Raw genomic sequence first — 27,975 nt, 5'->3', positions numbered from 1 at the left:
TCACGTAACAGTTTAGCCTGTGAAAGTAAATAAAACAGTGTGAAGATTTTATGCATGATTACAAATGTGAATTGTTCCATGTGAAAATGTGGAAAGTAACTGTTACTCTGGTTAAAACACAGCTGATGTGTGTCTTAATAAAAAAGAGGAAAACTAGACAACAATCAGTCATCACACACAGTAAATCTGTATCATGTAGCATTGTGCTAATATACCGCTAGTTCCCCTTAAGGAAGAGAAATATCTTGTGATTTATTGGAAAATCCTATTTTCTGATCTCTGCATGTCTTTACCAATATACAGTATGTCAGTATTTGTACATTTCCCCTGTGTATTTAAATATATAGTGAAATATTTTGTAATATATCTCTGTGCTATTGTAGTAGATAAAGGAATATACAGAATATCAGATTCTCACTTCCTTTAATTATAAACACAGACATTTATCAATGTAAAACCTGAACAGATAACAGAATGATGTTCTTTACTGCTGCCTCGTCTATATACTGGTTACGACAGCATGTGACATGTCGCAGTAGATTAGAGAAGATGCGTGATCTCCTTCTGTTTTTCTCTCTTTCACTCCCAAATCCCTCTCTCCTATGAAGGAAGTTTTAGAAATGAAGTGAAGGACTTCTGTTCTCAGGTCAGTCAGGTTGTCTTTATGCTGTGTGCATTAACACGACTTACTACCGTTAGCTTAAAGACACTAAACGCCAGGCCGAGTCGACTCTTCAGTGCTTTTACAAAACATGGTGTGATTGTTACGCAGAGCGACTGATGACAATTATTCTGTCTACAAACACTGAAAACTGTTAAAGCTGTGATTTATGTTTATTGTGTAACATTCTGATGGAGTCTGTCAGTGGTGTGTGTTATATGCTGTGTGTTTGTTGTGTCTTTTACTCGACACGGTAAACGTCTCTGTACATTATTACACTGCAGTGAGGTTACACACAGGTGCATTGTGGGAAAGAAGCTGACTGATGGAAGTGGAATCTCACTTACTGATCAGACTCCTTCACATAAACATGATCTGAAAATCATCTTTATGTTTCTATTTGATTCCTGGATTAAAATGTAATATATGTGATAAGTTTATAAAATATCAGCTTTTACTATTAGTGTGAAGTCGAGTTATTTACTTACCGAGTCTGTGAGAAGTATCATGTAAAACAACAGAGAGAAATGTAATGTTAGATAAAATACAATGAGAAAAACTTATGATTTACAGTCAGAACAGCTGATAAACAATCTTCACTCTGTGCGTTCAAAGATGTTCAGCTACAATTTTAACTATTTTAATAAAATATAACAACAGATAGTGAATCATTATAAATAGTTTATATTAAATAATGAAAGACTTCATGAGGTGTTTTTACTCAGTGCAGTAACACAGATCTGTGATCAGCTGCTGAATAAAACACTCCATATGAAGTGAAAATGCTGAACATCACCATATTTTAACCCCATTTCTATGTTTATTCTAGGTTTATGTTTAATCGATATACATGGTGTTTATTCATTGTGTAGAAAATATTGGAGTTTCTTTACTCATCATTGTGAATGTCACAGTTTCTGAGCACAAGGTAAAAGAGCAAAACCTCTCACTTTCAACAAGAGCTAGTCTTTTCCCTAGCGTTATCCGGTTAGCTCACACTGTGACTCTGTCTGATTCTGCAGCAGTCTGATCACCGATGTCGCAGTGTAACTCTGATCATTCTGACTGTGTTCATTCAAACACAGCACACAGTCTACAGAACAAACTAGCAGCCCAATATTACCTAGCTTTGTGTGTTACTTTGCTTCTCACTGCTATACATTCAGCTTTTTCTCTCTCAGTATCAGTGTGTAGGTCAGATTTATGTGTCTGTACAACACTAAATGACAAACTAGACACCAGCATGATGAATGTTCTGTTAGAGATCACAGTCTGTTGTGTTCACTACACTATGCTCATGATGCTCAGATATCTATGTGCTATTGCACTCTGAACACACAGCACAGTCTAATCTATTTCATCTGAACAATAAATATATTATTCATGCAGCATCAAGACATCACTAGCACAGAAAAGGGGTTTATACTCACCAAACAAATCCTGTGAAAGTAAATAAAACAGTGTGAAGATTTTATGCATGATTACAAATGTGAATTGTTCCATGTGAAAATGTGGAAAGTAACTGTTACTCTGGTTAAAACACAGCTGATGTGTGTCTTAATAAAAAAGAGGAAAACTAGACAACAATCAGTCATCACACACAATAAATCTGTATCATGTAGCATTGTGCTAATATACCGCTAGTTCCCCTTAAGGAAGAGAAATATCTTGTGATTTATTGGAAAATCCTATTTTCTGATCTCTGCATGTCTTTACCAATATACAGTATGTCAGTATTTGTACATTTCCCCCTGTGTATTTTACATATATAGTGAAATATTTTGTAATATATCTCTGTGCTATTGTAGTAGATAAAGGAATATACAGAATATCAGATTCTCACTTCCTTTAATTATAAACACAGACATTTATCAATGTAAAACCTGAACAGATAACAGAATGATGTTCTTTACTGCTGCCTCGTCTATATACTGGTTACGACAGCATGTGACATGTCGCAGTAGATTAGAGAAGATGCGTGATCTCCTTCTGTTTTTCTCTCTTTCACTCCCAAATCCCTCTCTCCTATGAAGGAGGTTTTAGAAATGAAGTGAAGGACTTCTGTTCTCAGGTCAGTCAGGTTGTCTTTATGCTGTGTGCATTAACACGACTTACTACCGTTAGCTTAAAGACACAAAACGCCGGGCCGAGTCGACTCTTCAGTGCTTTTACAAAACATGGTGTGATTGTTACGCAGAGCGACTGATGACAATTATTCTGTCTACAAACACTGAAAACTGTTAAAGTTGTGATTTATATTTATTGTGTAACATTCTGATGGAGTCTGTCAGTGGTGTGTGTTATATGCTGTGTGTTTTTTGTGTCTTTTACTCGACACGGTAAACATCTCTGTACATTATTACAGAGAGTGAGTAATTGCAGTGAGTGTAAGTGCCCGGTAAGGTTTTGATGTCTTTTATTTTGAAATTGCTACTTTTCGTTTGTTACGTCACTTGGTGTCCACAGGTGCATATAATCTGGGAGTTTGCGTGTGGATGCAGGAGGAAAGGGGGTGAGTAGCTGGGACACTCACTTTCTGTTGACCATTTCGTTTCTTTTTGATTTACAGTTACTTCCTTTTCTATTTTTTGGAGATTATTTCATCTTGCCATCATTCTGCTAAACATCACAATAAACCACCTGAATGCAACTGAAACGCGTCATCTTTAACTCCCTCTACTCAGCCTCTTAGCGGCTACTGGTTGCTGCTACAGTTTAGTCAACAGAAAATGATTGCTGTTGGATTTGATCACTGGGATCGTGGATCATTGGGATCGTGAATCACTGGGATCTTGGATCATTGGGATCGTGGATCATTGGAAAGGACTTCTCTGCATGCAGAACATGAAACACGGACGCACACCGAAGCAAACAATGATTACAGAAGAGGTATGTTAGCGGTGTTGCTGTGTTTGGCTCCAGCGTTGCTGTTTATTGAATGTGAAGACGCCCGTGTTGCTGTGTGAAGTTTGTGTATCGCTTTATTGAATGGATTGGATTTGGCTTGTGATTGTGAAACAAGGTGCAAAGTTGCTACATACTTATCACATGGTGGTGCTGTGCCCATTCATGAGATTATTGGATTGATTAATGTGCTTTGAGTACGGTGCTGTTTGATGAATGTGGATTGTGTTGTGGGCGAAATGAATGTAGACGAGCCTGAGAACGCTGTTGAGAGCAGCAAGAGAGAGCCTAAGCCTAATGGAGCAAAATGGAGGGATTGCAAAAGGATCGCAAGGCTATGGTGAATAAAATGAAGAGCATGATTTTATCTATGAAAGACCTCATGAAATGTGATGACAATGCTCCACAAGTGCGTTCAATGCTGATATCTTTGAAATGTTTAAGGGATGATGTATCTGTGTTGCACAAAAACACAGTGTGTTGTATCTTGTGTTTCTCCCTCCTGATGAACTAAATAAACGGAGTGGTTTGAATCAATATGTAAGCGCGTTGATGGATTCATGGAAGATGTGGAACAATGGATGAATGAAGTGGAAACTCCCAGGCAAAGTGCTCAAATTACAGAATCAAGTTCTACTCAAGGCGATGCTCAGATATCTACAAGGCTGCCATTTCGGCCTCTGTCTTAAGCCGAGCAGATGCAATAGAAGATCGACTGCATTGAGATCCATGAGTTGTGTTACTAGACGACGTTTTTTCTGCTCACATTAGAAACACTGTCTGTTGGTTGTATTTGAGACTGTACTTCATCATGGCCAGCTTTAAGGTTCTGATATTCACTTGGATCCTGCATATTGTGAGATGATGAAACTGGTTCAACTGAAGATGGAGGTATAAGAGGATTATCCATTGGCTTTGTATAATGTAAAACTGAGAGTGATGAGCCAAGATTTGCATGGCCTTGAGTAGAACTTGATTCTGTAATTCTGTAAAACTTCCTTATAAGTTGAGAGAAAAATGGAGGATAGTGGCATATGATTTACAGGAGCGAATCACGCAGCTTGTTTTTCTGACATTGTGAATTTCATAGAAAGACAAGTGAAAATAGTTACAGATCCAGTATTTGGAAACATTCAAGATGTTCTGCCTAGTGGAGGTAGAAACCTGAATGTAAAGTCACCTCGTTCCAAATCTAGAAGCAGTTTTGCCACTAGAGTCACAGCAACAGAGGTAAATGAATGTAGTGGGAAGACTGTAAACAGAATCTGTCTTTTCTGTGAAGGGGAACACATTGGATTTCTGTAAAAGGCTCGCTGAGAAATCTCATGGAGAAAAGATGAATTTTCTGAAGAAGAAGGGGATTTGTTTCGGTTGCTTATGTACAGGGCATGTCAGCCGTGATTGCAAGGAGAGAAGCATATGTAAGATATGTCATCTCAAGCACCCAAGTCTTCTTCATATTTCTTCATCAGAGAAAAGGAGCATTCATTACACTAGGAAAGAAGAATCAGAGCCAACACTAGGTAGTGCTTTGGTCTCACTTCAATCCAGTGCTCTTACTGGGGCTGGTAAAGACAAGTGTGCATTGTCTATTGTTCCTGTATGTGTAAAATCAAAGAAGGGAAGTAAAGTGGTGATCACCTATGCATTCCTGGATTCTGGAAGTTCTGCAACTTTCTGCACAATGTCAAAGCTCAATCTCTCTGCCAAGAAAATCAACATACTAATGAGAACCATGAATCAGGATAAATCAATCTTTTGTCATGTTCTTAAGGATTTGGAAGTGTCAGGATTGAATCAAGAGCATTACTGTACTTTGCCAGAAGTATACACTCAGAAGATCATGCCTGTAAGCAAAGCTAACATTGCCACACAAAATGATCTTGCTTGTTGGCCTCATTTAAATCACATCTGTTTGCCGTCAATTGATGCTGGTGTAGAGCTGTTGATTGGAGCTAATGTGCCAGAGGCATTGGAGCCATGGCAGATTATTCGTAGTCAAAATAATAGCCCATATGCTATATAGACCATGTTTGGGTGGACAGTTAATGGACCAATGAACCTATTGGAGAAGCATGCTGTTGAGGAGTATCCTCATATGACTGTTAATAGGATCACAGTTATGAAGTTGGATAAGTTGTGGGAGCGACAGTTCAAGACCGACTTTCCTGAATGTGTTCAAGAGGAACAACAAGGATTGTCAAAGGAAGATCATAGATTTATGGACTTTGTTTCTCGATCAGCAAGACTGATGAATGAACATTATTACATTGGTCTTCCACTCAAAAATGAAACTGTTGTCATGCCAAGAAATAGAGCAATAGTGGAACAACGTGCTCTGAATCTTCAAAGAAAGCTGCGACGAAATGCATCCTTTCATTCTGATTACGTTAATTTCATGAAGAATGTCATCTCCAAAGGCCATGCTGAAAAGGTTCCCATAGCGGAATTGGAACGACATGATGGACGCTTATGGTATATACCTCACCATGGGGTATATCATCCCAAAAAGCAAAAGATCAGAGTGGTGTTTGATTGTGGAGCATCATACCAAGGAACATCATTGAATGAACATCTTCTGCAAGGTCCAGACTTAACAAGTCCTCTGGTGAGTGTTCTTGTGAATTTCAGAATGGAGTATGTTGCTATGATGGCTGACATAGAATCGATGTTTCATCAGGTCAAGGTGCATCCCAATGATTGTGATTTATTGAGATTTCTTTGGTGGCCAGGAAGAAACATTGATGGTGATCTGGAAGAATACAGAATGGTTGTGCATTTGTTTGGAGCGACATCGTCTCCAAGTTGCTCTCAGATCGTCTTTCTGTCATTAGTTCTATTTATGATCCTCTTGGTTTTCTGTCTCCAGTGATCTTGCGTGGCAAAATTATACTTCAAGATCTGTGTCGAGAGAAAATTGGATGGGACAGCACTATTCCAACAGAGCACATTCAGCGATGGACAAGTTGGTTGGACAAACTTTATGAATTGGATAAATTCCAGGTTCACAGGTGTTTTAAGCCTGATAACTTTGGAGAAGTTACATTGGCCCAATTACATCACTTCTCAGATGCCAGCGAGAAAGGTTATGGCACTGTATCTTACTTGTTGCTTCATAATGATCAGAAAATTGCCCATTCTACTCTGCTAATGAGTAAAGCAAGAATGACACCTTTGAGAGTAATCACTATCCCTCGTCTGGAGCTCACTGCTGCTACGCTTGTGATTCGTATGGACGAGTTGTGGAAAAGAGAGCTGAAGATTAATCTTCAGGATTCGGTATTCTGGAATCCACCTGGAAGCACCTCTGTTCTTAAATACATCCAAAATGAGACTTCTAGGTTCAAATGCTTTGTAGCCAACAGAGTTGCTGAAATTCAAAAGGTTTCTGAAACTACACAATGGAGGTATGTGAACTCTTTCAACAACCCAGCTGATTTGGTATCCAGAGGTTTAAAGGTGACTTCCTTCTTAAAAAACAAGATATGGATTTCTGGTCCTTCATTTCTTCTTCAACCACAAGAGTCGTGGCCTATGGATCCTACTGATGTAGGTGCAATGTCTTCTAATGACCCAGAAGTAAAAGGGAGTGTTCTGGTGAATACTGTACAGCAGGATTATGTTCAGCAGGATTATGATTTTATTCCATACATTAATCACTATTCTTCATGGATGTGATTTGAAAAAGAGCATAGCTTGGATACTTCGATTCAGGAACATTTTTAATTGATCTAAGCAAGGAAAGGAAAAGATTGACTGATTACTGTGACATGGACAAATTGCAACAACTCTTGACAAGGAGATGCAAAAGTTCAAATCCAATATGACCTTTAAGTTGTTGTCTCCAGAAGAACTGGAAAAGGCCGAATTGGAGATTATTCGTCTATGCCAAAAGAAGAGGTATTCTGATGAACTGTCTGGTCTACGGAAGGATGGACTGGTAAAACGAAGTAGCGAACTCTATAAACTTAACTCTGTGCTTCATTTGGATACCATTAGAGTTGGTGGACGTCTGGACAAAGCTATGATGCCTGAAGAAGTTAAACATCCAGTTATACTGGCTAAGGACCTGCATGTTACAGATTTCATCCTGCGGCAAATTCACAATGACATTGGACACTGTGGACGAAATTATATGATGGCTACTTTGTGACAGAGATATTGGGTCCCTGGTGCCAGCACTGCGATAAGGAGGATTTTATCAAAGTGTGTAGTCTGTAAAAGTCTTCATGGAACCACGGGTCATCAGCAGATGACAGATTTGCCACAGGAAAGAGTTACACCTGACAAACCACCTTTCACCCATGTTGGAGTGGACTGCTTTGGTCCCTTTGAAGCTAAGCGATGAAGGAGTATTATAAAACGTTATGGAGTAATTTTCACGTGTTTGACCATAAGAGCTGTTCATCTCGAAATATTATCTACACTTGATACAGACTCTGTTATTCATGGATTAAGATGATTTATTGCACGTCGAGGACAAGTAGTCGAGATACGTTCAGACAATGGTACGAACTTTGTTGGTGCCCAACGTGAGTTGCAGGAAGCCAAAAACAACTGGAATCACAATCCAATCAATTCATTTTTGCTTCAAAATGGAAACAAGTGGAACTTCAATCCTCCGTCTGGTTCACATTTTGGAGTAATTTGGGAACGGCTTATAAGGTCAGTAAGGAAGATTCTAAATTCTATCCTTAGAAGACAAAGTTTGGATGAGGAGGGTTTACACACACTAATTTGTGAAATTGAATCAATCCTTAACAATCGTCCTATATCTAGAGCATCGATGGATGTTAATGATTTGGAAGCCCTTACTCCTAACCATCTTCTTTTGTTGAAGACTCAGCCATCTTTACCACCTGGACTGTTCGAGAAGGACAATTTGTATTCACGTCGAAGGTGGCGACAGGTCCAGTACATGGCGGATCTATTTTGGAAAAGGTGGATCGGGGAGTATCTACTTGAACTACAAGAACGCCAGAAGTGGCTGGTGAAGAAACACAATTTTTTTATTGTGCTTGTAGTGGATGATACTGCTCCAAGAAGTTCATGGATTATGGGCAAAATTATTCATATCATACCAGATAAAAAGGGATTGATAAGTCAAGTAAAAATCAAGACCAAGAGTACCTACCTGACCAGACCTATTACTAAAATTTGCCTTCTTCTTGAAACTGAGAACTTTTAGTTGTTTAATGACATTTTAAAGTTTACATAAATTGAGAACTTTCAAATGACATTCTGAAGGCTTAGTTGGATTGGTTCGCATGTTCTTTTCAATTACAGATATTGTTCAAACAATGAAGAACTGGACATTTACACCCTCACATGCACATTTGTGTATACATTGTGTCTGTAAAATGAGATTTAATGATTTCATGTGTACAGAAACATACATTGTGTAGTCTACTGTGATTGTATCGTATTATGATTATTACTTTTATTTTTGGGTGTAATAATCATTGGCTGGTGTGTATGTGTCCGGTAAGGTTTTGATGTCTTTTATTTTGAAATTGTCACTTTTCGTTTGTTACGTCACTTGGTGTCCACAGGTGCATATAATCTGGGAGTTTGCGTTTGGATGCAGGAGGAAAGGGGGTGAATAGCTGGGACACTCACTTTCTGTTGACCGTTTCGTTTCATTTTGTACGTTTCGTTTCTTTGGATATACATTTCCATTGAACGTTTCTTTTTGATTTACAGTTACTTCCTTTTCTATTTTTTGGAGATTATTTCATCTTGACATCATTCTGTTAAACATCACAATAAACCACCTGAATGCAACCGAAACGCGTCATCTTTAACTCCCTCTACTCAGCCTCTTAGCGGCTACTGGTTGCTGCAACAGTTTGGGTACACACAAGTGCATTGTGGGAAAGAAGCTGACTGATGGAAGTGGAATCTCACTTACTGATCAGACTCCTTCACATAAACATGATCTGAAAATCATCTTTATGTTTCTATTTGATTCCTGGATTAAAATGTAATATATGTGATAAGTTTATAAAATATCAGCTTTTACTATTAGTGTGAAGTCGAGTTATTTACTTACCCCCACTGTGAGAAGTATCATGTAAAACAACAGAGAGAAATGTAATGTTAGATAAAATACAATGAGAAAAACTTATGATTTACAGTCAGAACAGCTGATAAACAATCTTCACTCTGTGCTTTCAAAGATGTTCAGCTATAATTTTAACTAATTTAATAAAATATAACAACAGATAGTGAATCATTATAAATAGTTTATATTAAATAATGAAAGACTTCATGAGGTGTTTTACTCAGTGCAGTAACACAGATCTGTGATCAGCTGCTGAATAAAACACTCCATATGAAGTGAAAATGCTGAACATCACCATATTTTAACCCCATTTCTATCTGTATCAGGGAAAAATAAATCTTGATGTTTATCTGTGTGTTTACCTGTCTATTGGATAAAGACGCTGAGGTCATGCTGTAAACACAGTCTACAGAACAAACTAGCAGCCCAATATTACCTAGCTTTGTGTGTTACTTTGCTTCTCACTGCTATACGTTCAGCTTTTTCTCTCTCAATATCAGTGTGTAGGTCAGATTTATGTGTCTGTACAACACTAAATGACAAACTAGACACCAGCATGATGAATGTTCTGTTAGAGATCACAGTCTGTTGTGTTCACTACACTATGCTCATGATGCTCAGATATCTATGTGCTATTGCACTCTGAACACACAGCACAGTCTAATCTATTTCATCTGAACAATAAATATATTATTCATGCAGCATCAAGACATCACTAGCACAGAAAAGGGGTTTATACTCACGTCTCTGTAAATCCTGTGAAAGTAAATAAAACAGTGTGAAGATTTTATGCATGATTACAAATGTGAATTGTTCCATGTGAAAATGTGGAAAGTAACTGTTACTCTGGTTAAAACACAGCTGATGTGTGTCTTAATAAAAAAGAGGAAAACTAGACAACAATAAGTCATCACACACAGTAAATCTGTATCATGTAGCATTGTGCTAATATACCGCTAGTTCCCCTTAAGGAAGAGAAATATCTTGTGATTTATTGGAAAATCATATTTTCTGATCTCTGCATGTCTTTACCAATATACAGTATGTCAGTATTTGTACATTTCCCCCTGTGTATTTTATATATATAGTGAAATATTTTGTAATATATCTCTGTGCTATTGTAGTAGATAAAGGAATATACAGAATATCAGATTCTCACTTCCTTTAATTATAAACACAGACATTTATCAATGTAAAACCTGAACAGATAACAGAATGATGTTCTTTACTGCTGCCTCGTCTATATACTGGTTACGACAGCATGTGACATGTCGCAGTAGATTAGAGAAGATGCGTGATCTCCTTCTGTTTTTCTCTCTTTAATAAAAATGTACATTAACCCTCTGGCATAAGTTTGTACACCCTTTTCTAATTGCTAATGTGGCAGTGTTCAGAATCGACCAATCACGTTCAAACTCTTGTTAGATACTCACTAAAAGATACCTGCTGTCAATTAAAGTGACTGACGGACACCAGATAAAGTACAGCTGTTCCTGTAGGATTGTTCATTTTAGTAACTGGAAAAGCCATGGGGCTGCAAAGAGCTGACAAAGCAGGTACAGGATCTCATTGTTGAGAAATATCAATTAGGAGAGGGATACAAACAAATTTCCAGACATAGAATATACCATGGAACACTGGAAAGACAAAAATCAACACCCTCTAAACCCTCTACTATTATTCAGAAGCCCATCAGAAAACTGGTCAGGAGGCTGTCAAGAAGCCCAATATAAGGTTCTTCATATGTCTGAACTTCAGGTTAGAGTGACAAGATGGAAGTCTGTTTTATGCAACAACAAAAAAGCATCCAAGCCTGGCTAAAGTTATCAACAAAATATATCCAATCTCCCAAAACCATGTGGACTAATGTTTTATTGTCTAATGAGACTTTATTGTCTAATTGAAACTTTTGGCCATAATAACAAAAGATATGTTTGGCACAAAGAAACCACGCCACCAGAAGATCTCCATCCCCACAGTGAAACATGGAGGTGGCAGCATCATTCTTTGGGGCAGCTTTTCTTCAGCTGGAACTGGGGCTTTAATCAGACTGGAGGTAATAATGAATAGCTCCAAATACCAGTCAGTTTTGGTGCAAAACCTTTAGGGCTTCTGCTAAAACACCTAAGATGAAGAGGAATTTCACCTTTCAGCAGGACAACGACCCGAAGCACAAACACAAATCAACAAAGGAATGACTTCACTAAAACACGGTCAAGGGTTAGGAATGGCCGCCAGAGTCCAGATCCAAATCCAATCAAAAATCTGTGGTTTGACCTGAAGAGGTCTGTGCACAGGAGATGCCCAGACAATATGACCGAGTCAGAATGCTTTTACAAGGAAGAAAGGAAAAATATTGCTGAGTCACGACGTGTTAAACTGATAATAACTCTCTTGTTATAACTCTTAAAAAGATTGAATGATGTGATAAAATCTAAAGGTGCTTCAAATTAGTATAAATTTAGGGGTGTGAACTTACACAACCGGGTTATTGTACTTTTTTTTACCTTAAAATATCTTTAATATATAAGTTGCAATTTCACTATAAAAGTGGAAAAGTTTCTGATATGATTTTTATTGTTTTCATTTATTAAACAACAAAAACCTGCCTTTTAAAAAGAGGTGTGTAAACTTTTTATATCTATTACATATGTTTATGTTTCTATTTGATTAAAATGTAATATATGTGATAAGTTTATAAAATATCAACTTTTACTATTAGTGTGAAGTCGAGTTATTTACTTACCATCACTGTGAGAAGTATCATGTAAAACAACAGAGAGAAATGTAATGTTAGATAAAATACAATGAGAAAAACTTATGATTTACAGTCAGAACAGCTGATAAACAATCTTCACTCTGTGCTTTCAAAGATGTTCAGCTACAATTTTAACTCTTTTAATAAAATATAACAACAGATAGTGAATCATTATAAATAGTTTATATTAAATAATGAAAGACTTCATGAGGTGTTTTTACTCAGTGCAGTAACACAGATCTGTGATCAGCTGATGAATAAAACACTCCATATGAAGTGAAAATGCTGAACATCACCATATTTTAACCCCATTTCTATGTTTATTCTAGGTTTATGTTTAATCGTTATACATGGTGTTTATTCATTGTGTAGAAAATATTGGAGTTTCTTTACTCATCATTGTGAATGTCACAGTTTCTGAGCACAAGGTAAAAGAGCAAAACCTCTCACTTTCAACAAGAGCTAGTCTTTTCCCTAGCGTTATCCGGTTAGCTCACACTGTGACTCTGTCTGATTCTGCAGCAGTCTGATCACCGATGTCGCAGTGTAACTCTGATCATTCTGACTGCGCTCATTCAAACACAGCACACAGTCTACAGAACAAACTAGCAGCCCAATATTACCTAGCTTTGTGTGTTACTTTGCTTCTCACTGCTATACGTTCAGCTTTTTCTCTCTCAGTATCAGTGTGTAGGTCAGATTTGTGTGTCTGTACAACACTAAATGACAAACTAGACACCAGCATGATGAATGTTCTGTTAGAGATCACAGTCTGTTGTGTTCACTACACTATGCTCATGATGCTCAGATATATATGTGCTATTGCACTCTGAACACACAGCACAGTCTAATCTATTTCATCTGAACAATAAATATATTATTCATGCAGCATCAAGACATCACTAGCACAGAAAAGGGGTTTATACTCACCCAACAAATCCTGTGAAAGTAAATAAAACAGTGTGAAGATTTTATGCATGATTACAAATGTGAATTGTTCCATGTGAAAATGTGGAAAGTAACTGTTACTCTGGTTAAAACACAGCTGATGTGTGTCTTAATAAAAAAGAGGAAAACTAGACAACAATCAGTCATCACACACAGTAAATCTGTATCATGTAGCATTGTGCTAATATACCGCTAGTTCCCCTTAAGGAAGAGAAATATCTTGTGATTTATTGGAAAATCCTATTTTCTGATCTCTGCATGTCTTTACCAATATACAGTATGTCAGTATTTGTACATTTCCCCCTGTGTATTTTACATATATAGTGAAATATTTTGTAATATATCTCTGTGCTATTGTAGTAGATAAAGGAATATACAGAATATCAGATTCTCACTTCCTTTAATTATAAACACAGACATTTATCAATGTAAAACTGTCACGGTGTGACACGGTGAGACAAAGGCGAGTGAGGATCCAAGTGCAGTTTAAGGTTTTAATAAACAAAACACAAACAAACAGTAGGCAGGCAAAACAGATCGGGACACTGAACAGGAACAGAGAACGACACAGACCCAATACAAACACAAACAACGACCAACAACCGGGAAGTGAACAGACAGAGTAAATATAGTGGACAGGAGCCAATAACAAAGCAGAGACGATTAGAGACAAAGACAAAACACCTGGGGAAGAGATGGAATGTAATTAGTGTCCATGGTGAGCAATGAGTGGGCGGAGCAAAACAATTAACATCAGGGAGAGACGGCAGACAGAAACAAGGGGAAAACACAGACAGACACATTACAGAGCCCCCCCCCTACGAGCGGCTTCCAGACGCTCCCAAGTCCACAAAACCCAGTTCAGGCGGGTGGAGCGAAGGCGCAACCAGGGTGGGAGGGCGGGTCGGGTTCGTGTAGTGGTGGCGCCCGCTGAGCAGGAGGCCGGGGTGGCGCCAGCCGAGCCGGAGGCCAGGGCGGCGCCGGCAGAGCAGGAGGTCAGGGCGGAGCCGGCAGAACAGGAGGTCAGGGCGGAGCCGGCAGAACAGGAGGTCAGGGCGGAGCCGGCAGAGCAGGAGGCCAGGGAGGAGCCGGCAGAGCAGGAGGCCAGGGCGGCGCCGGCAGAGCAGGAGGCCAGGGCGGCGCCGGCAGAGCAGGAGGACAGGGCGGCGCCGGCAGAGCAGGAGGCCAGGGTGGTGCCGGAGGCAGAGCCAGAGACCAGAGCAGGACCGGAGACCAGGGCGGTGCCGGAGGAGGAGCCAGAGACCAGAGCAGGACCAGAGACCAGGGTGGTGCTGGAGGCGGAGCCAGAGACCAGAGCAGGACCGGCGACCAGGGTGGTGCTGGAGGCGGAGCCAGAGACCAGAGCGGGACCGGAGACCAGGGTGGCGCTGGAGGTGGAGCCGGAGACCAGAGCAGGACCAGAGACCAGGGTGGTGCTGGAGGCGGAGCCGGAGGCCAGAGCAGGACCGGAGACCAGGGTGGTGTTGGAGGCGGAGACAGAGACCAGAACGGAGTTGGCAGCCAGGGTGTTGCTTTGGGCCTATGAACAGGGACAGGAAGTAGAAGGGCTGGCAAGTCCAGCAAAGCAAGACACAGGAAAACAGAAACATGCATAGGTTCAGGCCAGGCAGAGAGTTCAGGTAGTTTGGGTGTCATGATGTCGACCGCGTTCTCTGACTCAGTCATTTCGGTCGACCCGGTCGGTTCGGCAGGTTCCGTCGACCCGGTCGGTTCCGTCGACCCGGTCGGTTCCGTCGACCCGGTCGGTTCGGCAGGTTCCGTCGACCCGGTCGGTTCCGCCGACCCGGTCGGTTCGGCAGGTTCCGTCGACCCGGTCGGTTCCGCCGACCCGGTCGGTTCGGCAGGTTCCGTCGACCCGGTCGGTTCCGTCGACCCGGTCGGTTCGGCAGGTTCCTTCGACCCGGTCGGTTCGGCAGGTTCCATCGACCCGGTCGGTTCCGTCGACCAGGTCGGTTCCGTCGACCCGGTCGGTTCGGCAGGTTCCATCGACCCGGTCGGTTCCGGCGACCCGGCTGGTTCCGGCGACCCGGCTGGTCCAGCTGGCGGCTTAGGGATGCCGGCCGCCCGAGCCGACCTCATCGGGGTCTCCGCCAGTTTGGAGACCAGCCGGTCAGCACGGACCTCAGCCGAGCTCGCCGGTATGGTAGCCATGGGAACTGGCTCAATCACGGGTGTGCACGGGACTGGTCTGGGCGGAGGCACTGTGGAGCATTCGGGCGTCCGTGGCTGATTCCACTCTGCGGCCCACGGACCCCGATGCTTGCTGCCCCCCCCCCAAAAATACTTACGGCCGGCTTCCGTCTCTACACTGCTCACGCTCAGCGCGGACCCGTCCAGGAGCAACGCCAAGTTGACAAACTCTGAGAATGTTTTTATCTCTCGAGTAGACGGCATCAGATACCGCAGGATGTCCTTTAGTCCATGCTTAAAGATATCCTTGAGCGCCTTCTCATCAAAATTGACCTCGTTGCACAGGTCCAAGAATACCTCCGTGTATTCCTCAACTGGGGCGTCCTCCTGACGTAGACAAAACAGGATTTCTGCTGGATCCATGTGGTTGGTCGTTCTGTCACGGTGTGACACGGTGAGACAAAGGCGAGTGAGAATCCAAGTGCAGTTTAAGGTTTTAATAAACAAAACACAAACAAACAGTAGGCAGGCAAAACAGATCGGGACACTGAACAGGAACAGAGAACGACACAGACCCAATACAAACAACGACCAACAACCGGGAAGTGAACAGACAAATATAGTGGACAGGAGCCAATAACAAAGCAGAGACGATTAGAGACAAAGACAAGACACCTGGGGAAGAGATGGAATGTAATTAGTGTCCATGGTGAGCAATGAGTAAGCGGAGCAAAACAATTAACATCAGGGAGAGACGGCAGACAGAAACAAGGGGAAAACACAGACAGACACATTACAAAAACCTGAACAGATAACAGAATGATGTTCTTTACTGCTGCCTCGTCTATATACTGGTTACGACAGCATGTGACATGTCGCAGTAGATTAGAGAAGATGCGTGATCTCCTTCTGTTTTTCTCTCTTTCACTCCCAAATCCCTCTCTCCTATGAAGGAGGTTTTAGAAATGAAGTGAAGGACTTCTGTTCTCAGGTCAGTCAGGTTGTCTTTATGCTGTGTGCATTAACACGACTTACTACCGTTAGCTTAAAGACACTAAACGCCAGGCCGAGTCGACTCTTCAGTGCTTTTACAAAACATGGTGTGATTGTTACGCAGAGCGACTGATGACAATTATTCTGTCTACAAACACTGAAAACTGTTAAAGCTGTGATTTATGTTTATTGTGTAACATTCTGATGGAGTCTGTCAGTGGTGTGTGTTATATGCTGTGTGTTTGTTGTGTCTTTTACTCGACACGGTAAACGTCTCTGTACATTATTACACTAGTGTGAAGTCGAGTTATTTACTTACCCCCACTGTGAGAAGTATCATGTAAAACAACAGAGAGAAATGTAATGTTAGATAAAATACAATGAGAAAAACTTATGATTTACAGTCAGAACAGCTGATAAACAATCTTCACTCTGTGCTTTCAAAGATGTTCAGCTACAATTTTAACTATTTTAATAAAATATAACAACAGATAGTGAATCATTATAAATAGTTTATATTAAATAATGAAAGACTTCATGAGGTGTTTTACTCAGTGCAGTAACACAGATCTGTGATCAGCTGCTGAATAAAACACTCCATATGAAGTGAAAATGCTGAACATCACCATATTTTAACCCCATTTCTATCTGTATCAGGGAAAAATAAAGACAAGTTCTACTGTCTTCCATAAATGTCCATGTCTCCATGTTTCACAGAAGTGCTGCTTTGATTTGGATCATGAACAGTTTTCTTTTCACTTCACACTTTCCTCTTTTCATCACTCTGCTACAGCTTAGTCTTTGTCTCATCTGTCCATCATCTACTTTTTAACAAACTGGAATCTGCTCCTTTGCTCTTGAACTTTATCTGTGTGTTTATCTGTCTATTGGATAAAGACACTGAGGTCATGCTGGTGGATTTTTGTTCTGTGTCTCAGATCTCTACAGACTTTCACTGAGGTTTATGTTTAATCGTTATACATGGTGTTTATTCATTGTGTAGAAAATATTGGAGTTTCTTTGCTCATTAATCTACAGAAAAAACTAACAGACCAATATTACCTGGGGTTTGTGTGGTTTTGGTTCTTATTGCTATAATCACCAGTTTCTACTGGATGTGTTTGATATGTAATTTAATTTCCTCTCTGATGTAAAAATGTCTGATTGTTTCAGTTTAAACTGATAATGAGTCAGTCTCTGATTATTAGGGCCTTTTTATACCCGGTCACTTTATGTGTTGTTGTCTCTGATCCGATAGCTATCTAATTTGTTAAATCTGTTCCATTTACATTAGGCCGCATAAATGTGTCTAGGTGAATCAGATATCATTCCGATCTTTCTGCTCCCGCCCAAAATGCTAATATATTTTACCTCATTTCCGGGGTCATTGAAATGGAACACGCTTTGGTGTATGCTGTTTTCAGAATGCAATTAAAAAGAAGACAAAAAACTTGTTACTACTGTTATGCTACAAAAAACAGTATTTACTGTTTGCTGCGTTTTCGCTGGCAGCAGCAGTGCATCTTAAGACCCAACGAGACGCCTGGGTGAAAGATCGGAGCCAGTACTTGTGAGTGACGAGCGTCCGTTTGGGAGGAGCATAGCGCTGACGTATGTGGCTTGAACAACCACATTCATTTACACCTGTCCAGTTTCATCTGAAATGCGTCCCAGACCACCTCCTGAAGGGGTTTGAACCATCGGATTTATATCCGTCTCGAAAACGTTTTGGAGGGCATTTAGACCAGGGGTCTCATTTATAAAGTTAGATTGTAGAAAATTCATGTGAGAAGAACGATTATAAGAATTAATGACATTAAATTTTCACTCCATTTCATACGTTATATCCACATTATCATGAAGATTAAATCCAACAGTGTTATTTGGCTATTATTTTAGGCTAAATACATCTAGTAAAATCCAAGTGTAATTCAAAATGAATTAAAAATAAAATAATAATAATAATAATCAGGGCTACTCCATCCAGGGTGTGTCCTGCCTTGATGCCCAATGACGCCTGAGGATAGGCACAGGCTCCCCGTGACTCGAGTAGTTTGGATAAGCGGTAGAAGATGAATGAATGAATGAATGAATGAATGAATGAATGAATGAATGAATGAATACTCAGCGCTGCCTTACAGTCACTTTGTCCACAACGGGAGCACAGGAGGAGATGGTGCGTTTACATGTGATACAGAATAGCATGAAATACCCTTTTATTAGAGAACTACAGAACACAGTGTAAAAACTAAATATTTTCCTTAATGTACATATATCATAAAATGTCAAAGTCTGCAAATACAGTCATGAAGCACAATCGCTACTCATCATCGGTCCTAACTATTACGGTGTTCATTACAAAACCGTCATGAAGAAGTATGTGTTCACTATAACATTTCCGTCTTAAATTTTCTCCCACAAATTAATTCTGTGATTTTGTCAAGGTGTTAACGATCAGTCTAATTGCTAGAAACGTATAAATCCTCCGGTGACCCGGGTATGTAATGCTTCATGATGGCACTGCTGGCACTGTTGGAGGATTACGCCAATGGGAGAATAAGGAGAGAACGAGTTTTCAGGGACCATGATGATTTCCTGGCCCATGATGATGACTGGCTAATAAGCCGAGTTAGATTCCCTAGAGCTGTGCTCTTAGATATATGTGTTGAATTGGGTCCAGTATTAGAGAGGGCAACACGCCGGAACCATGCCATCCCAGTCCAAATACAAGTCCTCACCACTCTGGGGTTCTTGGCAACCGGCTGTTTCCAGTGGGAATTGGCAGACAGGTAAATTATTTATATTAAAAAACAATAAGTAATCCTCAACTTTGTGTCTAAAACCTTTTTGTATATGAAATAATTCTATTGGAATCTATCATCTCACCCTATAGGTCTGGTATCACAGCCGTAATATCTATCGTTTTGAATGGTATACTTAATATGGGTAGTCGGTACATCAGGTTCCCCCTGCACTGTGCGAGAACAGGCCGAAATTAAAATGCAATTTGCAGCAATGTCTGGTTTCCCAAATGTAAGCGGTGCAATTGACTGCGCTCATGTTGCTATAAGAGCACCATCTGAAAATTAATTTGCTTATGTTAATAGAAAATATGTGCATTCTATTAATGTGCAAATCATATGTGACTCCAACATGACCCTTACAAACATTGTGGCACGCTGGCCTGGTTCAACACATGCTTCCTTTATCTTGACACATAACAGTGTAGGGAACAGACTAAATGCAGGCGCAGTACGTGATGGCTTCGTGGTGAGTTTAACAATATTAAAGAGTAGAAAATGTAACAATTTTGTTTTTAATATAATTATAAAAATGTTGCTTTTAATATGATTATAACCTGCAGGCGACAGTGGCTACCCCTGAGACACTGGCTCCTCACCCCATTTTTAAACACGCAGAGCGCAGAGGAAACTCATTATAACGAGGTCCACTCTCGTGCCTGCGCAGTGATTTGCATTGACTGTTTATGGTTAAAAATGAGCGTGTACAGGGCGGGATTTGAGGCTGGTTCACATACGCACATCGGCGGGTGATCTGTGATTTATAAAGGGAACATTGCTTACAGGTGTGCGTACGCACGGTTTTATAAATCGGAATTTTTGGATTTTGGGCATAAGTAAACTTTTAGTAGGGATCCTACGCACAGTTTTATAAATGAGACCCCGGGTCTTTTTACCATCGGATCACAGAAAACGCATGAAGTGACCAGGTGTAAAAAGCCCCTTAGCTTCAATAGATCAGATTGTGGTCACTAATAACTGTTTGTTATAAAAATTTCAGCTTTTTCTCTCTCAGTATCAGTGTGTAGGTCAGATTTATGTGTCTGTACAACACTAAATGACAAACTAGACACCAGCATGATGAATGTTCTGTTAGAGATCACAGTCTGTTGTGTTCACTACACTATGCTCATGATGCTCAGATATCTATGTGCTATTGCACTCTGAACACACAGCACAGTCTAATCTATTTCATCTGAACAATAAATATATTATTCATGCAGCATCAAGACATCACTAGCACAGAAAAGGGGTTTATACTCACCAAACAAATCCTGTGAAAGTAAATAAAACAGTGTGAAGATTTTATGCATGATTACAAATGTGAATTGTTCCATGTGAAAATGTGGAAAGTAACTGTTACTCTGGTTAAAACACAGCTGATGTGTGTCTTAATAAAAAAGAGGAAAACTAGACAACAATCAGTCATCACACACAGTAAATCTGTATCATGTAGCATTGTGCTAATATACCGCTAGTTCCCCTTAAGGAAGAGAAATATCTTGTGATTTATTGGAAAATCCTATTTTCTGATCTCTGCATGTCTTTACCAATATACAGTATGTCAGTATTTGTACATTTCCCCCTGTGTATTTTACATATATAGTGAAATATTTTGTAATATATCTCTGTGCTATTGTAGTAGATAAAGGAATATACAGAATATCAGATTCTCACTTCCTTTAATTATAAACACAGACATTTATCAATGTAAAACCTGAACAGATAACAGAATGATGTTCTTTACTGCTGCCTCGTCTATATACTGGTTACGACAGCATGTGACATGTCGCAGTAGATTAGAGAAGATGCGTGATCTCCTTCTGTTTTTCTCTCTTTCACTCCCAAATCCCTCTCTCCTATGAAGGAAGTTTTGGAAATGAAGTGAAGGACTTCTGTTCTCAGGTCAGTCAGGTTGTCTTTATGCTGCGTGCATTAACACGACTTACTACCGTTAGCTTAAAGACACTAAACGCCAGGCCGAGTCGACTCTTCGGTGCTTTTACAAAACATGGTGTGATTGTTACGCAGAGCGACTGATGACAATTATTCTGTCTACAAACACTGAAAACTGTTAAAGCTGTGATTTATGTTTATTGTGTAACATTCTGATGGAGTCTGTCAGTGGTGTGTGTTATATGCTGTGTGTTTGTTGTGTCTTTTACTCGACACGGTAAACGTCTCTGTACATTATTACACTGCAGTGAGGTTACACACAGGTGCATTGTGGGAAAGAAGCTGACTGATGGAAGTGGAATCTCACTTACTGATCAGACTCCTTCACATAAACATGATCTGAAAATCATCTTTATGTTTCTATTTGATTCCTGGATTAAAATGTAATATATGTGATAAGTTTATAAAATATCAGCTTTTACTATTAGTGTGAAGTCGAGTTATTTACTTACCCACGCTGTGAGAAGTATCATGTAAAACAACAGAGAGAAATGTAATGTTAGATAAAATACAATGAGAAAAACTTATGATTTACAGTCAGAACAGCTGATAAACAATCTTCACTCTGTGCTTTCAAAGATGTTCAGCTACAATTTTAACTATTTTAATAAAATATAACAACAGATAGTGAATCATTGTCAGAAAACTGAGGTGTCGTCATGTATTAAAACCCAGACCCAATCACAGGGAAGCTAAAAACACTGCACCAGTTACCTCAAAGTTAATACAGTGTTAGTAATAAAAATGTAACATGTTAAACTGTACTGTTATAATGTTCACAGGAATATTAATCTTATCATTGTTAGGAAAAAGTTTTAGAGCTTTAACTCATGAATCACTGATTTGAGCTGCAGTACGTTACTCATCTGAATGAAGAAGTTCGCTCTTATTCTCCATTCATTCTGTCAGTGCAGTTCATTTAAAAACTAGTGACTGGTTAACCTTAACAAGCTACTGCTAGTGTTATCTAAAATCATACACACAATAAATTAGTATGAATCTGAGTTAGTGTTAGCTGCCTTAGTCAACCTCATCAACACTGTCCTGTTAATTATCACCATATAAATCTTATAAAACACATTTATTGTAGGGAAAATATGGAGGAGATATTAAGATGAACTGAGCTCATAAAAATGACTGTGGAGCTGTAAATTAAATAAAAGTTTGGATCATGTTCCATTCACTAACATGGGAACTGGAAGAGTTAATGATTGTACTGCAGACAGCCACTAGAGGGCGTCAGAGGCATTTTGGCTTCACATTATTTTCTTTATGGGATTCAGCTTGTGTGTTCTGTACATGTGAGTTTGAATCATGTAATAAAATGTTGTACAGAAAACACAGCTCATGTTAGAGATTTTAATCTGTTTAAAATAATAGTGAGTGTGTTTGTGTGATATCGATTCTTCCCTGATTAATACTTTCTATTTTACAATATGGTGATAAATGATTTAATCATTCAGAATCACTAACCTAGAGCTCTGAGCACCAAGATAGATTTGGATCAGATCACATGTAACATGTATATAAATGAAAAGAGTCCATTTTAAGACACACAGAAACAGTTCATTAGGAATCTGCAGTCTGGCTGAATTCATTCATACTGGTAAAAATCTTTGTGTGTAAACACGACTAATGAAAGATGAGAGTCTACATTGTAGTGGGAGTCGTTCAGTTTCTCATTTCATGTTATTAACACAGTTACAAGGACAATACAGTTTGTGTTCTCCAGGGCTGTACCTTACTGTGTTAGTTTTAAAACAAATGATGTTGTAAAAGTCCAACACTACAACCTGTAACTCCTGATATTAGTCTCCACTCTGAATTTACAGACTTACAGAAGTAGAGAAATACATACACAGCATGTTAGCAGGAGCTAAGCTACTACATGACCAGCTAATCTGTGTTCTCTGGACTGTTATACATCTCACATTAGCCACTAGACAGATATACTTACACCAAAAGTCTTAATCATCAGCCAGACTGTGTTTTTTCCTCTACCTTTAACCTAAATGTGTGTAGTTTGGTTCTCAGTGCTGTATTTGACAGAGATGTAGTCTGATCTACTGGATATACAAAAATTGTTATAATTTAAATGTCACATTTTTTACTCATGTAAAAAATGTTTGGTTTAGTTAAAACTGATATTCAGTCAATCTCTGATTTAATAGATAAATAAAGTTAGATAAATAAATCCCTAGTTACTTCATATTTGCACAAGCTTCTGCTTTTAAGCCCTTTTTTTTAAGCCACAGATGATGATGTGGAGTTTATACAGTGTGGAGATCAGGAACACTTACACATATATACTGTAATCTCTTCTGTTCTGTCTCCATCAGTGACCTGACAGAGGTAATATCCATAATCTGACCCTGTACAGTCTCTCAGCTGTAAGGAGACGTTTCCTCTCTCCAGCTCCTGAGTGAACAGACTCACTCTGCCCTCATAACCTCTCCCCTCTGTCACCTTACTGTTCTTATAAACACAAACACAGTCTGTCTCCTTAAACCACCGGATCTCCAAGTCAACAGCACTGATTTCAGGAGACAGACGACATGAGAGAGTGACAGCAAGGTATTTATACCACTCTCTATCACTGGGACCAATGAGTTTAAACTCATCTGTGTAAGAAAACACACACACACACACACACACACACACACACACACACAATTAGATTCATCTTTAATCTTCAAATTATATTGATAAATTCTTTCCTTTAAATATAACTTACTGCTTGCAGTCGCCATCTTTATCTCAGATTCAGACTAATACAATCCTAAACACACACACACACACACACACACACACACACACACACACACACACACACACACACACACACACACACACAAAGTGAGAGAGAGAGACCTCATGTTTAACACAAATACACGATAAGAAGGTAAGGAATTACACACAATAGGATACGTTTGAGATTAGCTTGTACTTTAGCATGATGCTAACTCCTCTTACCTTTCCTGTTCCTCATATAAACACATCTGATACTTTAACTGAAGTGTTTCCACATTTCAGAGCGCCACATATTCGGTATTTAACTCATTAGGGTTTAAACACCGTGTTTAAAATGTCCCCTGTCTACATATACACATATATTCCTCCTGTATCAGTCCGTTACAGCAGGAAGTGTAATGGCGCAGTGACTCTGTCTGAGAGACGGAAACTATTTTCACTTTCACCTTCATTACAGAGAACTGAGACAAAGCTCCGCCCCTTCGCCTCTGATAACCACGCCCCCTGGGTTCAGCCTTAATAGGTCTTATTATAACTCTTATATGTCTCATGTTTCATTTTTTAGAGTGAGAACATTCCAGAATAGATGACCAATTTTGTACATGTGCTAGCATTATGATGTTAGATTAGTTTATTTTAATTTTCAAAGCACTTTTTTACTAAAATGATAGAGTCAGATTTGCTTCTTTCTTCTACCTATTCTTCCTAAAATAAGCAGTATTAAATAAAAAGCAGTATTAATGTATAAACCTATTTGTTTTCTTGAAGATGAATAAATAATTTTGCTTATGTTTACTGAAAACATTATAGTCTATTGTAGGTGTACTGTAATTACATAATGTTGTTGTGTGCTCTTGTTATTTGTCTTGTCCGATCAGGTACAGAGCTAGAAACACCCATCCTGGATACAGCAGGTAAGGCTGTCTGACTAGCTCTGAATTTACATCCAACTTATCCATTGGCATCAAGTCACTTTTAAAACTTTTACACATTAATTTGTGCTGCACACTTTTTACCTCACTGATCCAACTGTCTGTTTTTGCCTATTGAACTTTTCAGTCTATTTTTTTATATAGGATTACAATTTCTTATAGCTGATGCATGTATGAAAATATTCCTTTGGGCCTTTCAAGTTCATATGAATTGTCACAATTGAATGATTGTGAATCCTGTTGCAGTGGAAATGTCTTGCTGTTCACAATCATTTGATTATTGATAGTTGTTGTAGGTGCTGACTTTGTGGATCAACACAGAGAAACACTCATTCAGAGAGTTCCAGCTGTAATGGAGGTTGCAGACTGTCTGGAAAGCAAGAACATCATTACTAAGGAAATGTACCAGAATATTCAGGCAAAGCCAACACCTCAGGGTAAAATGAGAGAAGTGTACATATGTCTCGACTCAGCAGGAAGAGCCGCAAAGCAAAAATTCTATAACATCCTTGAAATGAACCACAAATTCTTAGTAGATGAATTGAAGTCAGGTCAGGCTTAGTGAACACCTACTAAAGTAAATCACACACTCGGACTAAATAACACACCCTAAAGATCCCTGTAGACAACGTGTGGTTTCTAATATCTCTTTATGATCATTATAAATCTACAATTATTTCATCATTACTTAAATTGTTTACTTGTGCACTATGAACTTTTAAAATATAAACTATATACTATATAAAAATAACTTTAATTTTAAATCATTTACACACTTGTTATCACGTGATTATTCAAATATTTTGCTTTCCGGAGGTTCGAGTTCATACCTACATTTATTTATTGTAGATTATAAGGGAAATATTAAAGGTTATTATCTGATATTTTTAGAGCAGGGGTGTTAAACCCAAGTGACATCGTATATGTTTATGGCTCCATTTTCCCCTTAGTGGAAGTCCAACATCAGCAGCTATATGTTTGTCCCCATTGCGATATTTTTAAAGCTAGTTACAAATACATGCATTTTATTTCATTTAATTATAATATTGATATTTTGAAAATGGTCTGATTTTCAATATCTTCACTTTAAACTCGCCAAATGCTCGATGGCTATAATCTGTTCCTGTCTATATATCAGAAATGTTATGGATTCAAGGACTTACTGTCTGATTCTGCTGGAAAATGATCATCTTAAAAGAACTAGATTTTAAAATACAGAAGAATAAAATCAAATAAACTTTCATTTGATGTACTTTTATTTTCTTTAGGAAAAAAAAAAACATAATCAAGTAGGCCGTTGTCTGGTTTGCAGCAGGTGATGGGGCAGTTTGTTGGTGTTTTAGTTGCAGTAGTTTTGCAGGTCGTGTAAGCTGCAGGGTTTATGGCAGCACAGCTCCACAATGCCTCTTTTCACCATCAGCTCGTTGTAATCTTTATATGGGTATTCAGCCAACTCACCCTCTGGAACAGATTTAGGGGGTAGGAACCCTGGAAAAAAAAGAAACATCATAACCCAAAATCTGATCAATCAGATTTGAATCCGAGACTCAACGCTGGTATCTCGTTTAATATGAATTCTTCTTCCTTACCCAGCAGAGGATCCACCTCTCTTTTAGGGTTGTAGAAGAACCCATTTGGGCCGCAGACTAGGTACAGGGCGTCGACCAGGTGAGAACCACACAGGTACTTAGGTGCCGCAGCATCGGCTCCTGTGGAGCAGAACGCCAGCAAGAACAGCAGCGCACCAACCTGGAGCCAAACCGCCATTGTCTGAGAGACAAAGAAAAAGAAGAAGAAATATGTGTTAGACTGTAACTAAACTCCATCAACAATCATGTAAAGGAAAAGTAAAACAATTGGGACATGTTGTTAGAGGAAAATAATAAACAATAAACGTTTTATTCCTGTTTATCTTTCATCGAGAACAGCACATAATTCACTCCATGCTTTATGATGTCACAGTTATTATTGTGACCAATTATCACTTATACCTGATATAAACAGCGGCTCTCACAAAACGTTAATGATTCGATCAATAATTCGTATAACTTTGTAAGAAATTCAAGTAAAATCTCACCCGATCAACGAGCTGCCTGAAGTTCTTACAGAAAAAAATTGTTCTATCATAGAAGAAATATAACATACTCCTAGTGTCCACTTATAGAAATGCAAAGTAGACACAAATTTATAAAATTCGAGTATTTTCGAAGAAGTTTGGGATTTGATTATTTCATCCGAAAAGCTCCTAAACAGAAGAATATAGCTGTAAGGATCTTACCTGTGTTAGGAGTCAGAGGAGACGCCCTGTGAAGGTGGTCAGAGATGCTGAAAGAAATAAGACGGTTGAGGACGAACTGCGGCTCATCCCCACCTTTATACCTCAGTCGGGTCGCTCTGTCCGAGTCAGCGGAAAAAACCCACAACATGCGCACGGAGCCTGTAATGCTGTTAAGTGGCTGTCCAATCGTACACGCCACATTAGCTACGTTTGTTCACGCTAATTCACTTTAACGCCTGAAAAGACCTGAGCCACCAGTTCTTTGAAAATTTTGTCAGCATGCATTCAGGGAATCTGGTTTGAAATCACTTTGGGACAAAAGTTCATAAAAGCGTTTTGGTTTTTTTTGGATTAAGCTCCAGCTGTTGCTCCAGTAATCTGGTTTGGGGAAAAAAAACAAAAAACAAAACCCCAAAAAACCGCTGTTTAGTACACGGTGTGTTTGCTTTGAAGAGTAACAGAGGGCGACAGATGTTGGGTTGAATTTGATGATGTTTTTCCTTTGACAGAAATGAAGCAAACCCTTAATTAGCTTTACAAACACAGACATACGTGCCATAGTGTTTCCTGCTTTCGGCCTAAAGGTCAACAATTAGATTTTCACAGATGGATCTATTAGTTAGTGCTGTTAGTGATCACCCTAATCATAATATCGGTGAAATTAAAATCTAACATTTATTTTTAAAAACAGAACAAAAAACTAATTTACAAGCATAGAATCCATCAATTATATTGTGTACAATTTGTTTTAGAAGAGGGGGAAATCACAGCACACCAT

The 27,975-nt window shown here is 39.2% G+C and overlaps 4 protein-coding genes across 10 annotated transcripts in view; 1 reads left to right on the top strand and 3 right to left on the bottom strand.

Annotated features, from left to right (window-relative positions):
• Window positions 1-27,975, top strand: part of LOC113636638 (WD repeat-containing protein 87-like) — an 873,260-nt gene that overhangs the window by 87,313 nt on the left and 757,972 nt on the right. The gene's annotated exons all lie outside the window — the stretch shown is intronic.
• Window positions 1-27,975, bottom strand: part of LOC113650946 (kinectin-like) — a 683,852-nt gene that overhangs the window by 51,905 nt on the left and 603,972 nt on the right. The gene's annotated exons all lie outside the window — the stretch shown is intronic.
• Window positions 407-24,443, bottom strand: LOC113653793 (butyrophilin-like protein 2). Of its 4 annotated transcripts, XM_047809470.1 has the most exons (7): window positions 24,210-24,442; window positions 23,971-24,015; window positions 23,537-23,857; window positions 21,689-21,693; window positions 20,545-20,554; window positions 16,290-16,803; window positions 10,777-10,828 (listed from the first exon to the last, which is right to left on the bottom strand). In XM_047809470.1, exons 2-6 carry the CDS (start codon window positions 23,984-23,986, stop codon window positions 16,787-16,789), a joined length of 369 nt encoding a protein of 122 aa, XP_047665426.1. In that variant the 5' UTR covers window positions 23,987-24,015; window positions 24,210-24,442; the 3' UTR covers window positions 10,777-10,828; window positions 16,290-16,786. The 4 variants fall into 4 exon arrangements, 3 of the variants coding, with proteins under 3 accessions (XP_047665426.1, XP_047665425.1, XP_047665424.1); XM_047809469.1 differs by lacking the exons at window positions 10,777-10,828; window positions 16,290-16,803; window positions 21,689-21,693 and adding an exon at window positions 22,461-22,465 and having other exon boundaries at window positions 20,356-20,554; window positions 24,210-24,443; XM_047809468.1 differs by lacking the exons at window positions 10,777-10,828; window positions 16,290-16,803 and having other exon boundaries at window positions 20,356-20,554; window positions 24,210-24,443.
• ins (preproinsulin) lies at window positions 26,158-27,406 on the bottom strand. Its single transcript, XM_027159534.2, has 3 exons — window positions 27,198-27,406; window positions 26,509-26,689; window positions 26,158-26,407 (listed from the first exon to the last, which is right to left on the bottom strand). The coding sequence occupies exons 2-3, from the start codon at window positions 26,684-26,686 to the stop codon at window positions 26,259-26,261; spliced, it is 327 nt and encodes a 108-aa protein (XP_027015335.1). The 5' UTR covers window positions 26,687-26,689; window positions 27,198-27,406; the 3' UTR covers window positions 26,158-26,258.

Source organism: Tachysurus fulvidraco, chromosome 26, assembly GCF_022655615.1.
Source record: "Tachysurus fulvidraco isolate hzauxx_2018 chromosome 26, HZAU_PFXX_2.0, whole genome shotgun sequence".
NCBI classification, from domain to species: Eukaryota; Metazoa; Chordata; class Actinopteri; order Siluriformes; family Bagridae; genus Tachysurus; species Tachysurus fulvidraco.
The sequence above is the reverse complement of the archived record's forward strand: the minus strand, read 5'-3'. Positions and strand labels throughout refer to the sequence as shown.

Bases quoted from the DNA above. Each gene is read 5' to 3' on its own strand.
- ins (XM_027159534.2), bottom strand. From the start codon at position 26,686: ATGGCGGTTTGGCTCCAGGTTGGTGCGCTGCTGTTCTTGCTGGCGTTC. The intron at 26,408-26,508 runs GTAAGGAAGAAG...TTTTTTTTCCAG, and splicing joins AGAGGTGGATCCTCTGCTGG to GGTTCCTACCCCCTAAATCT.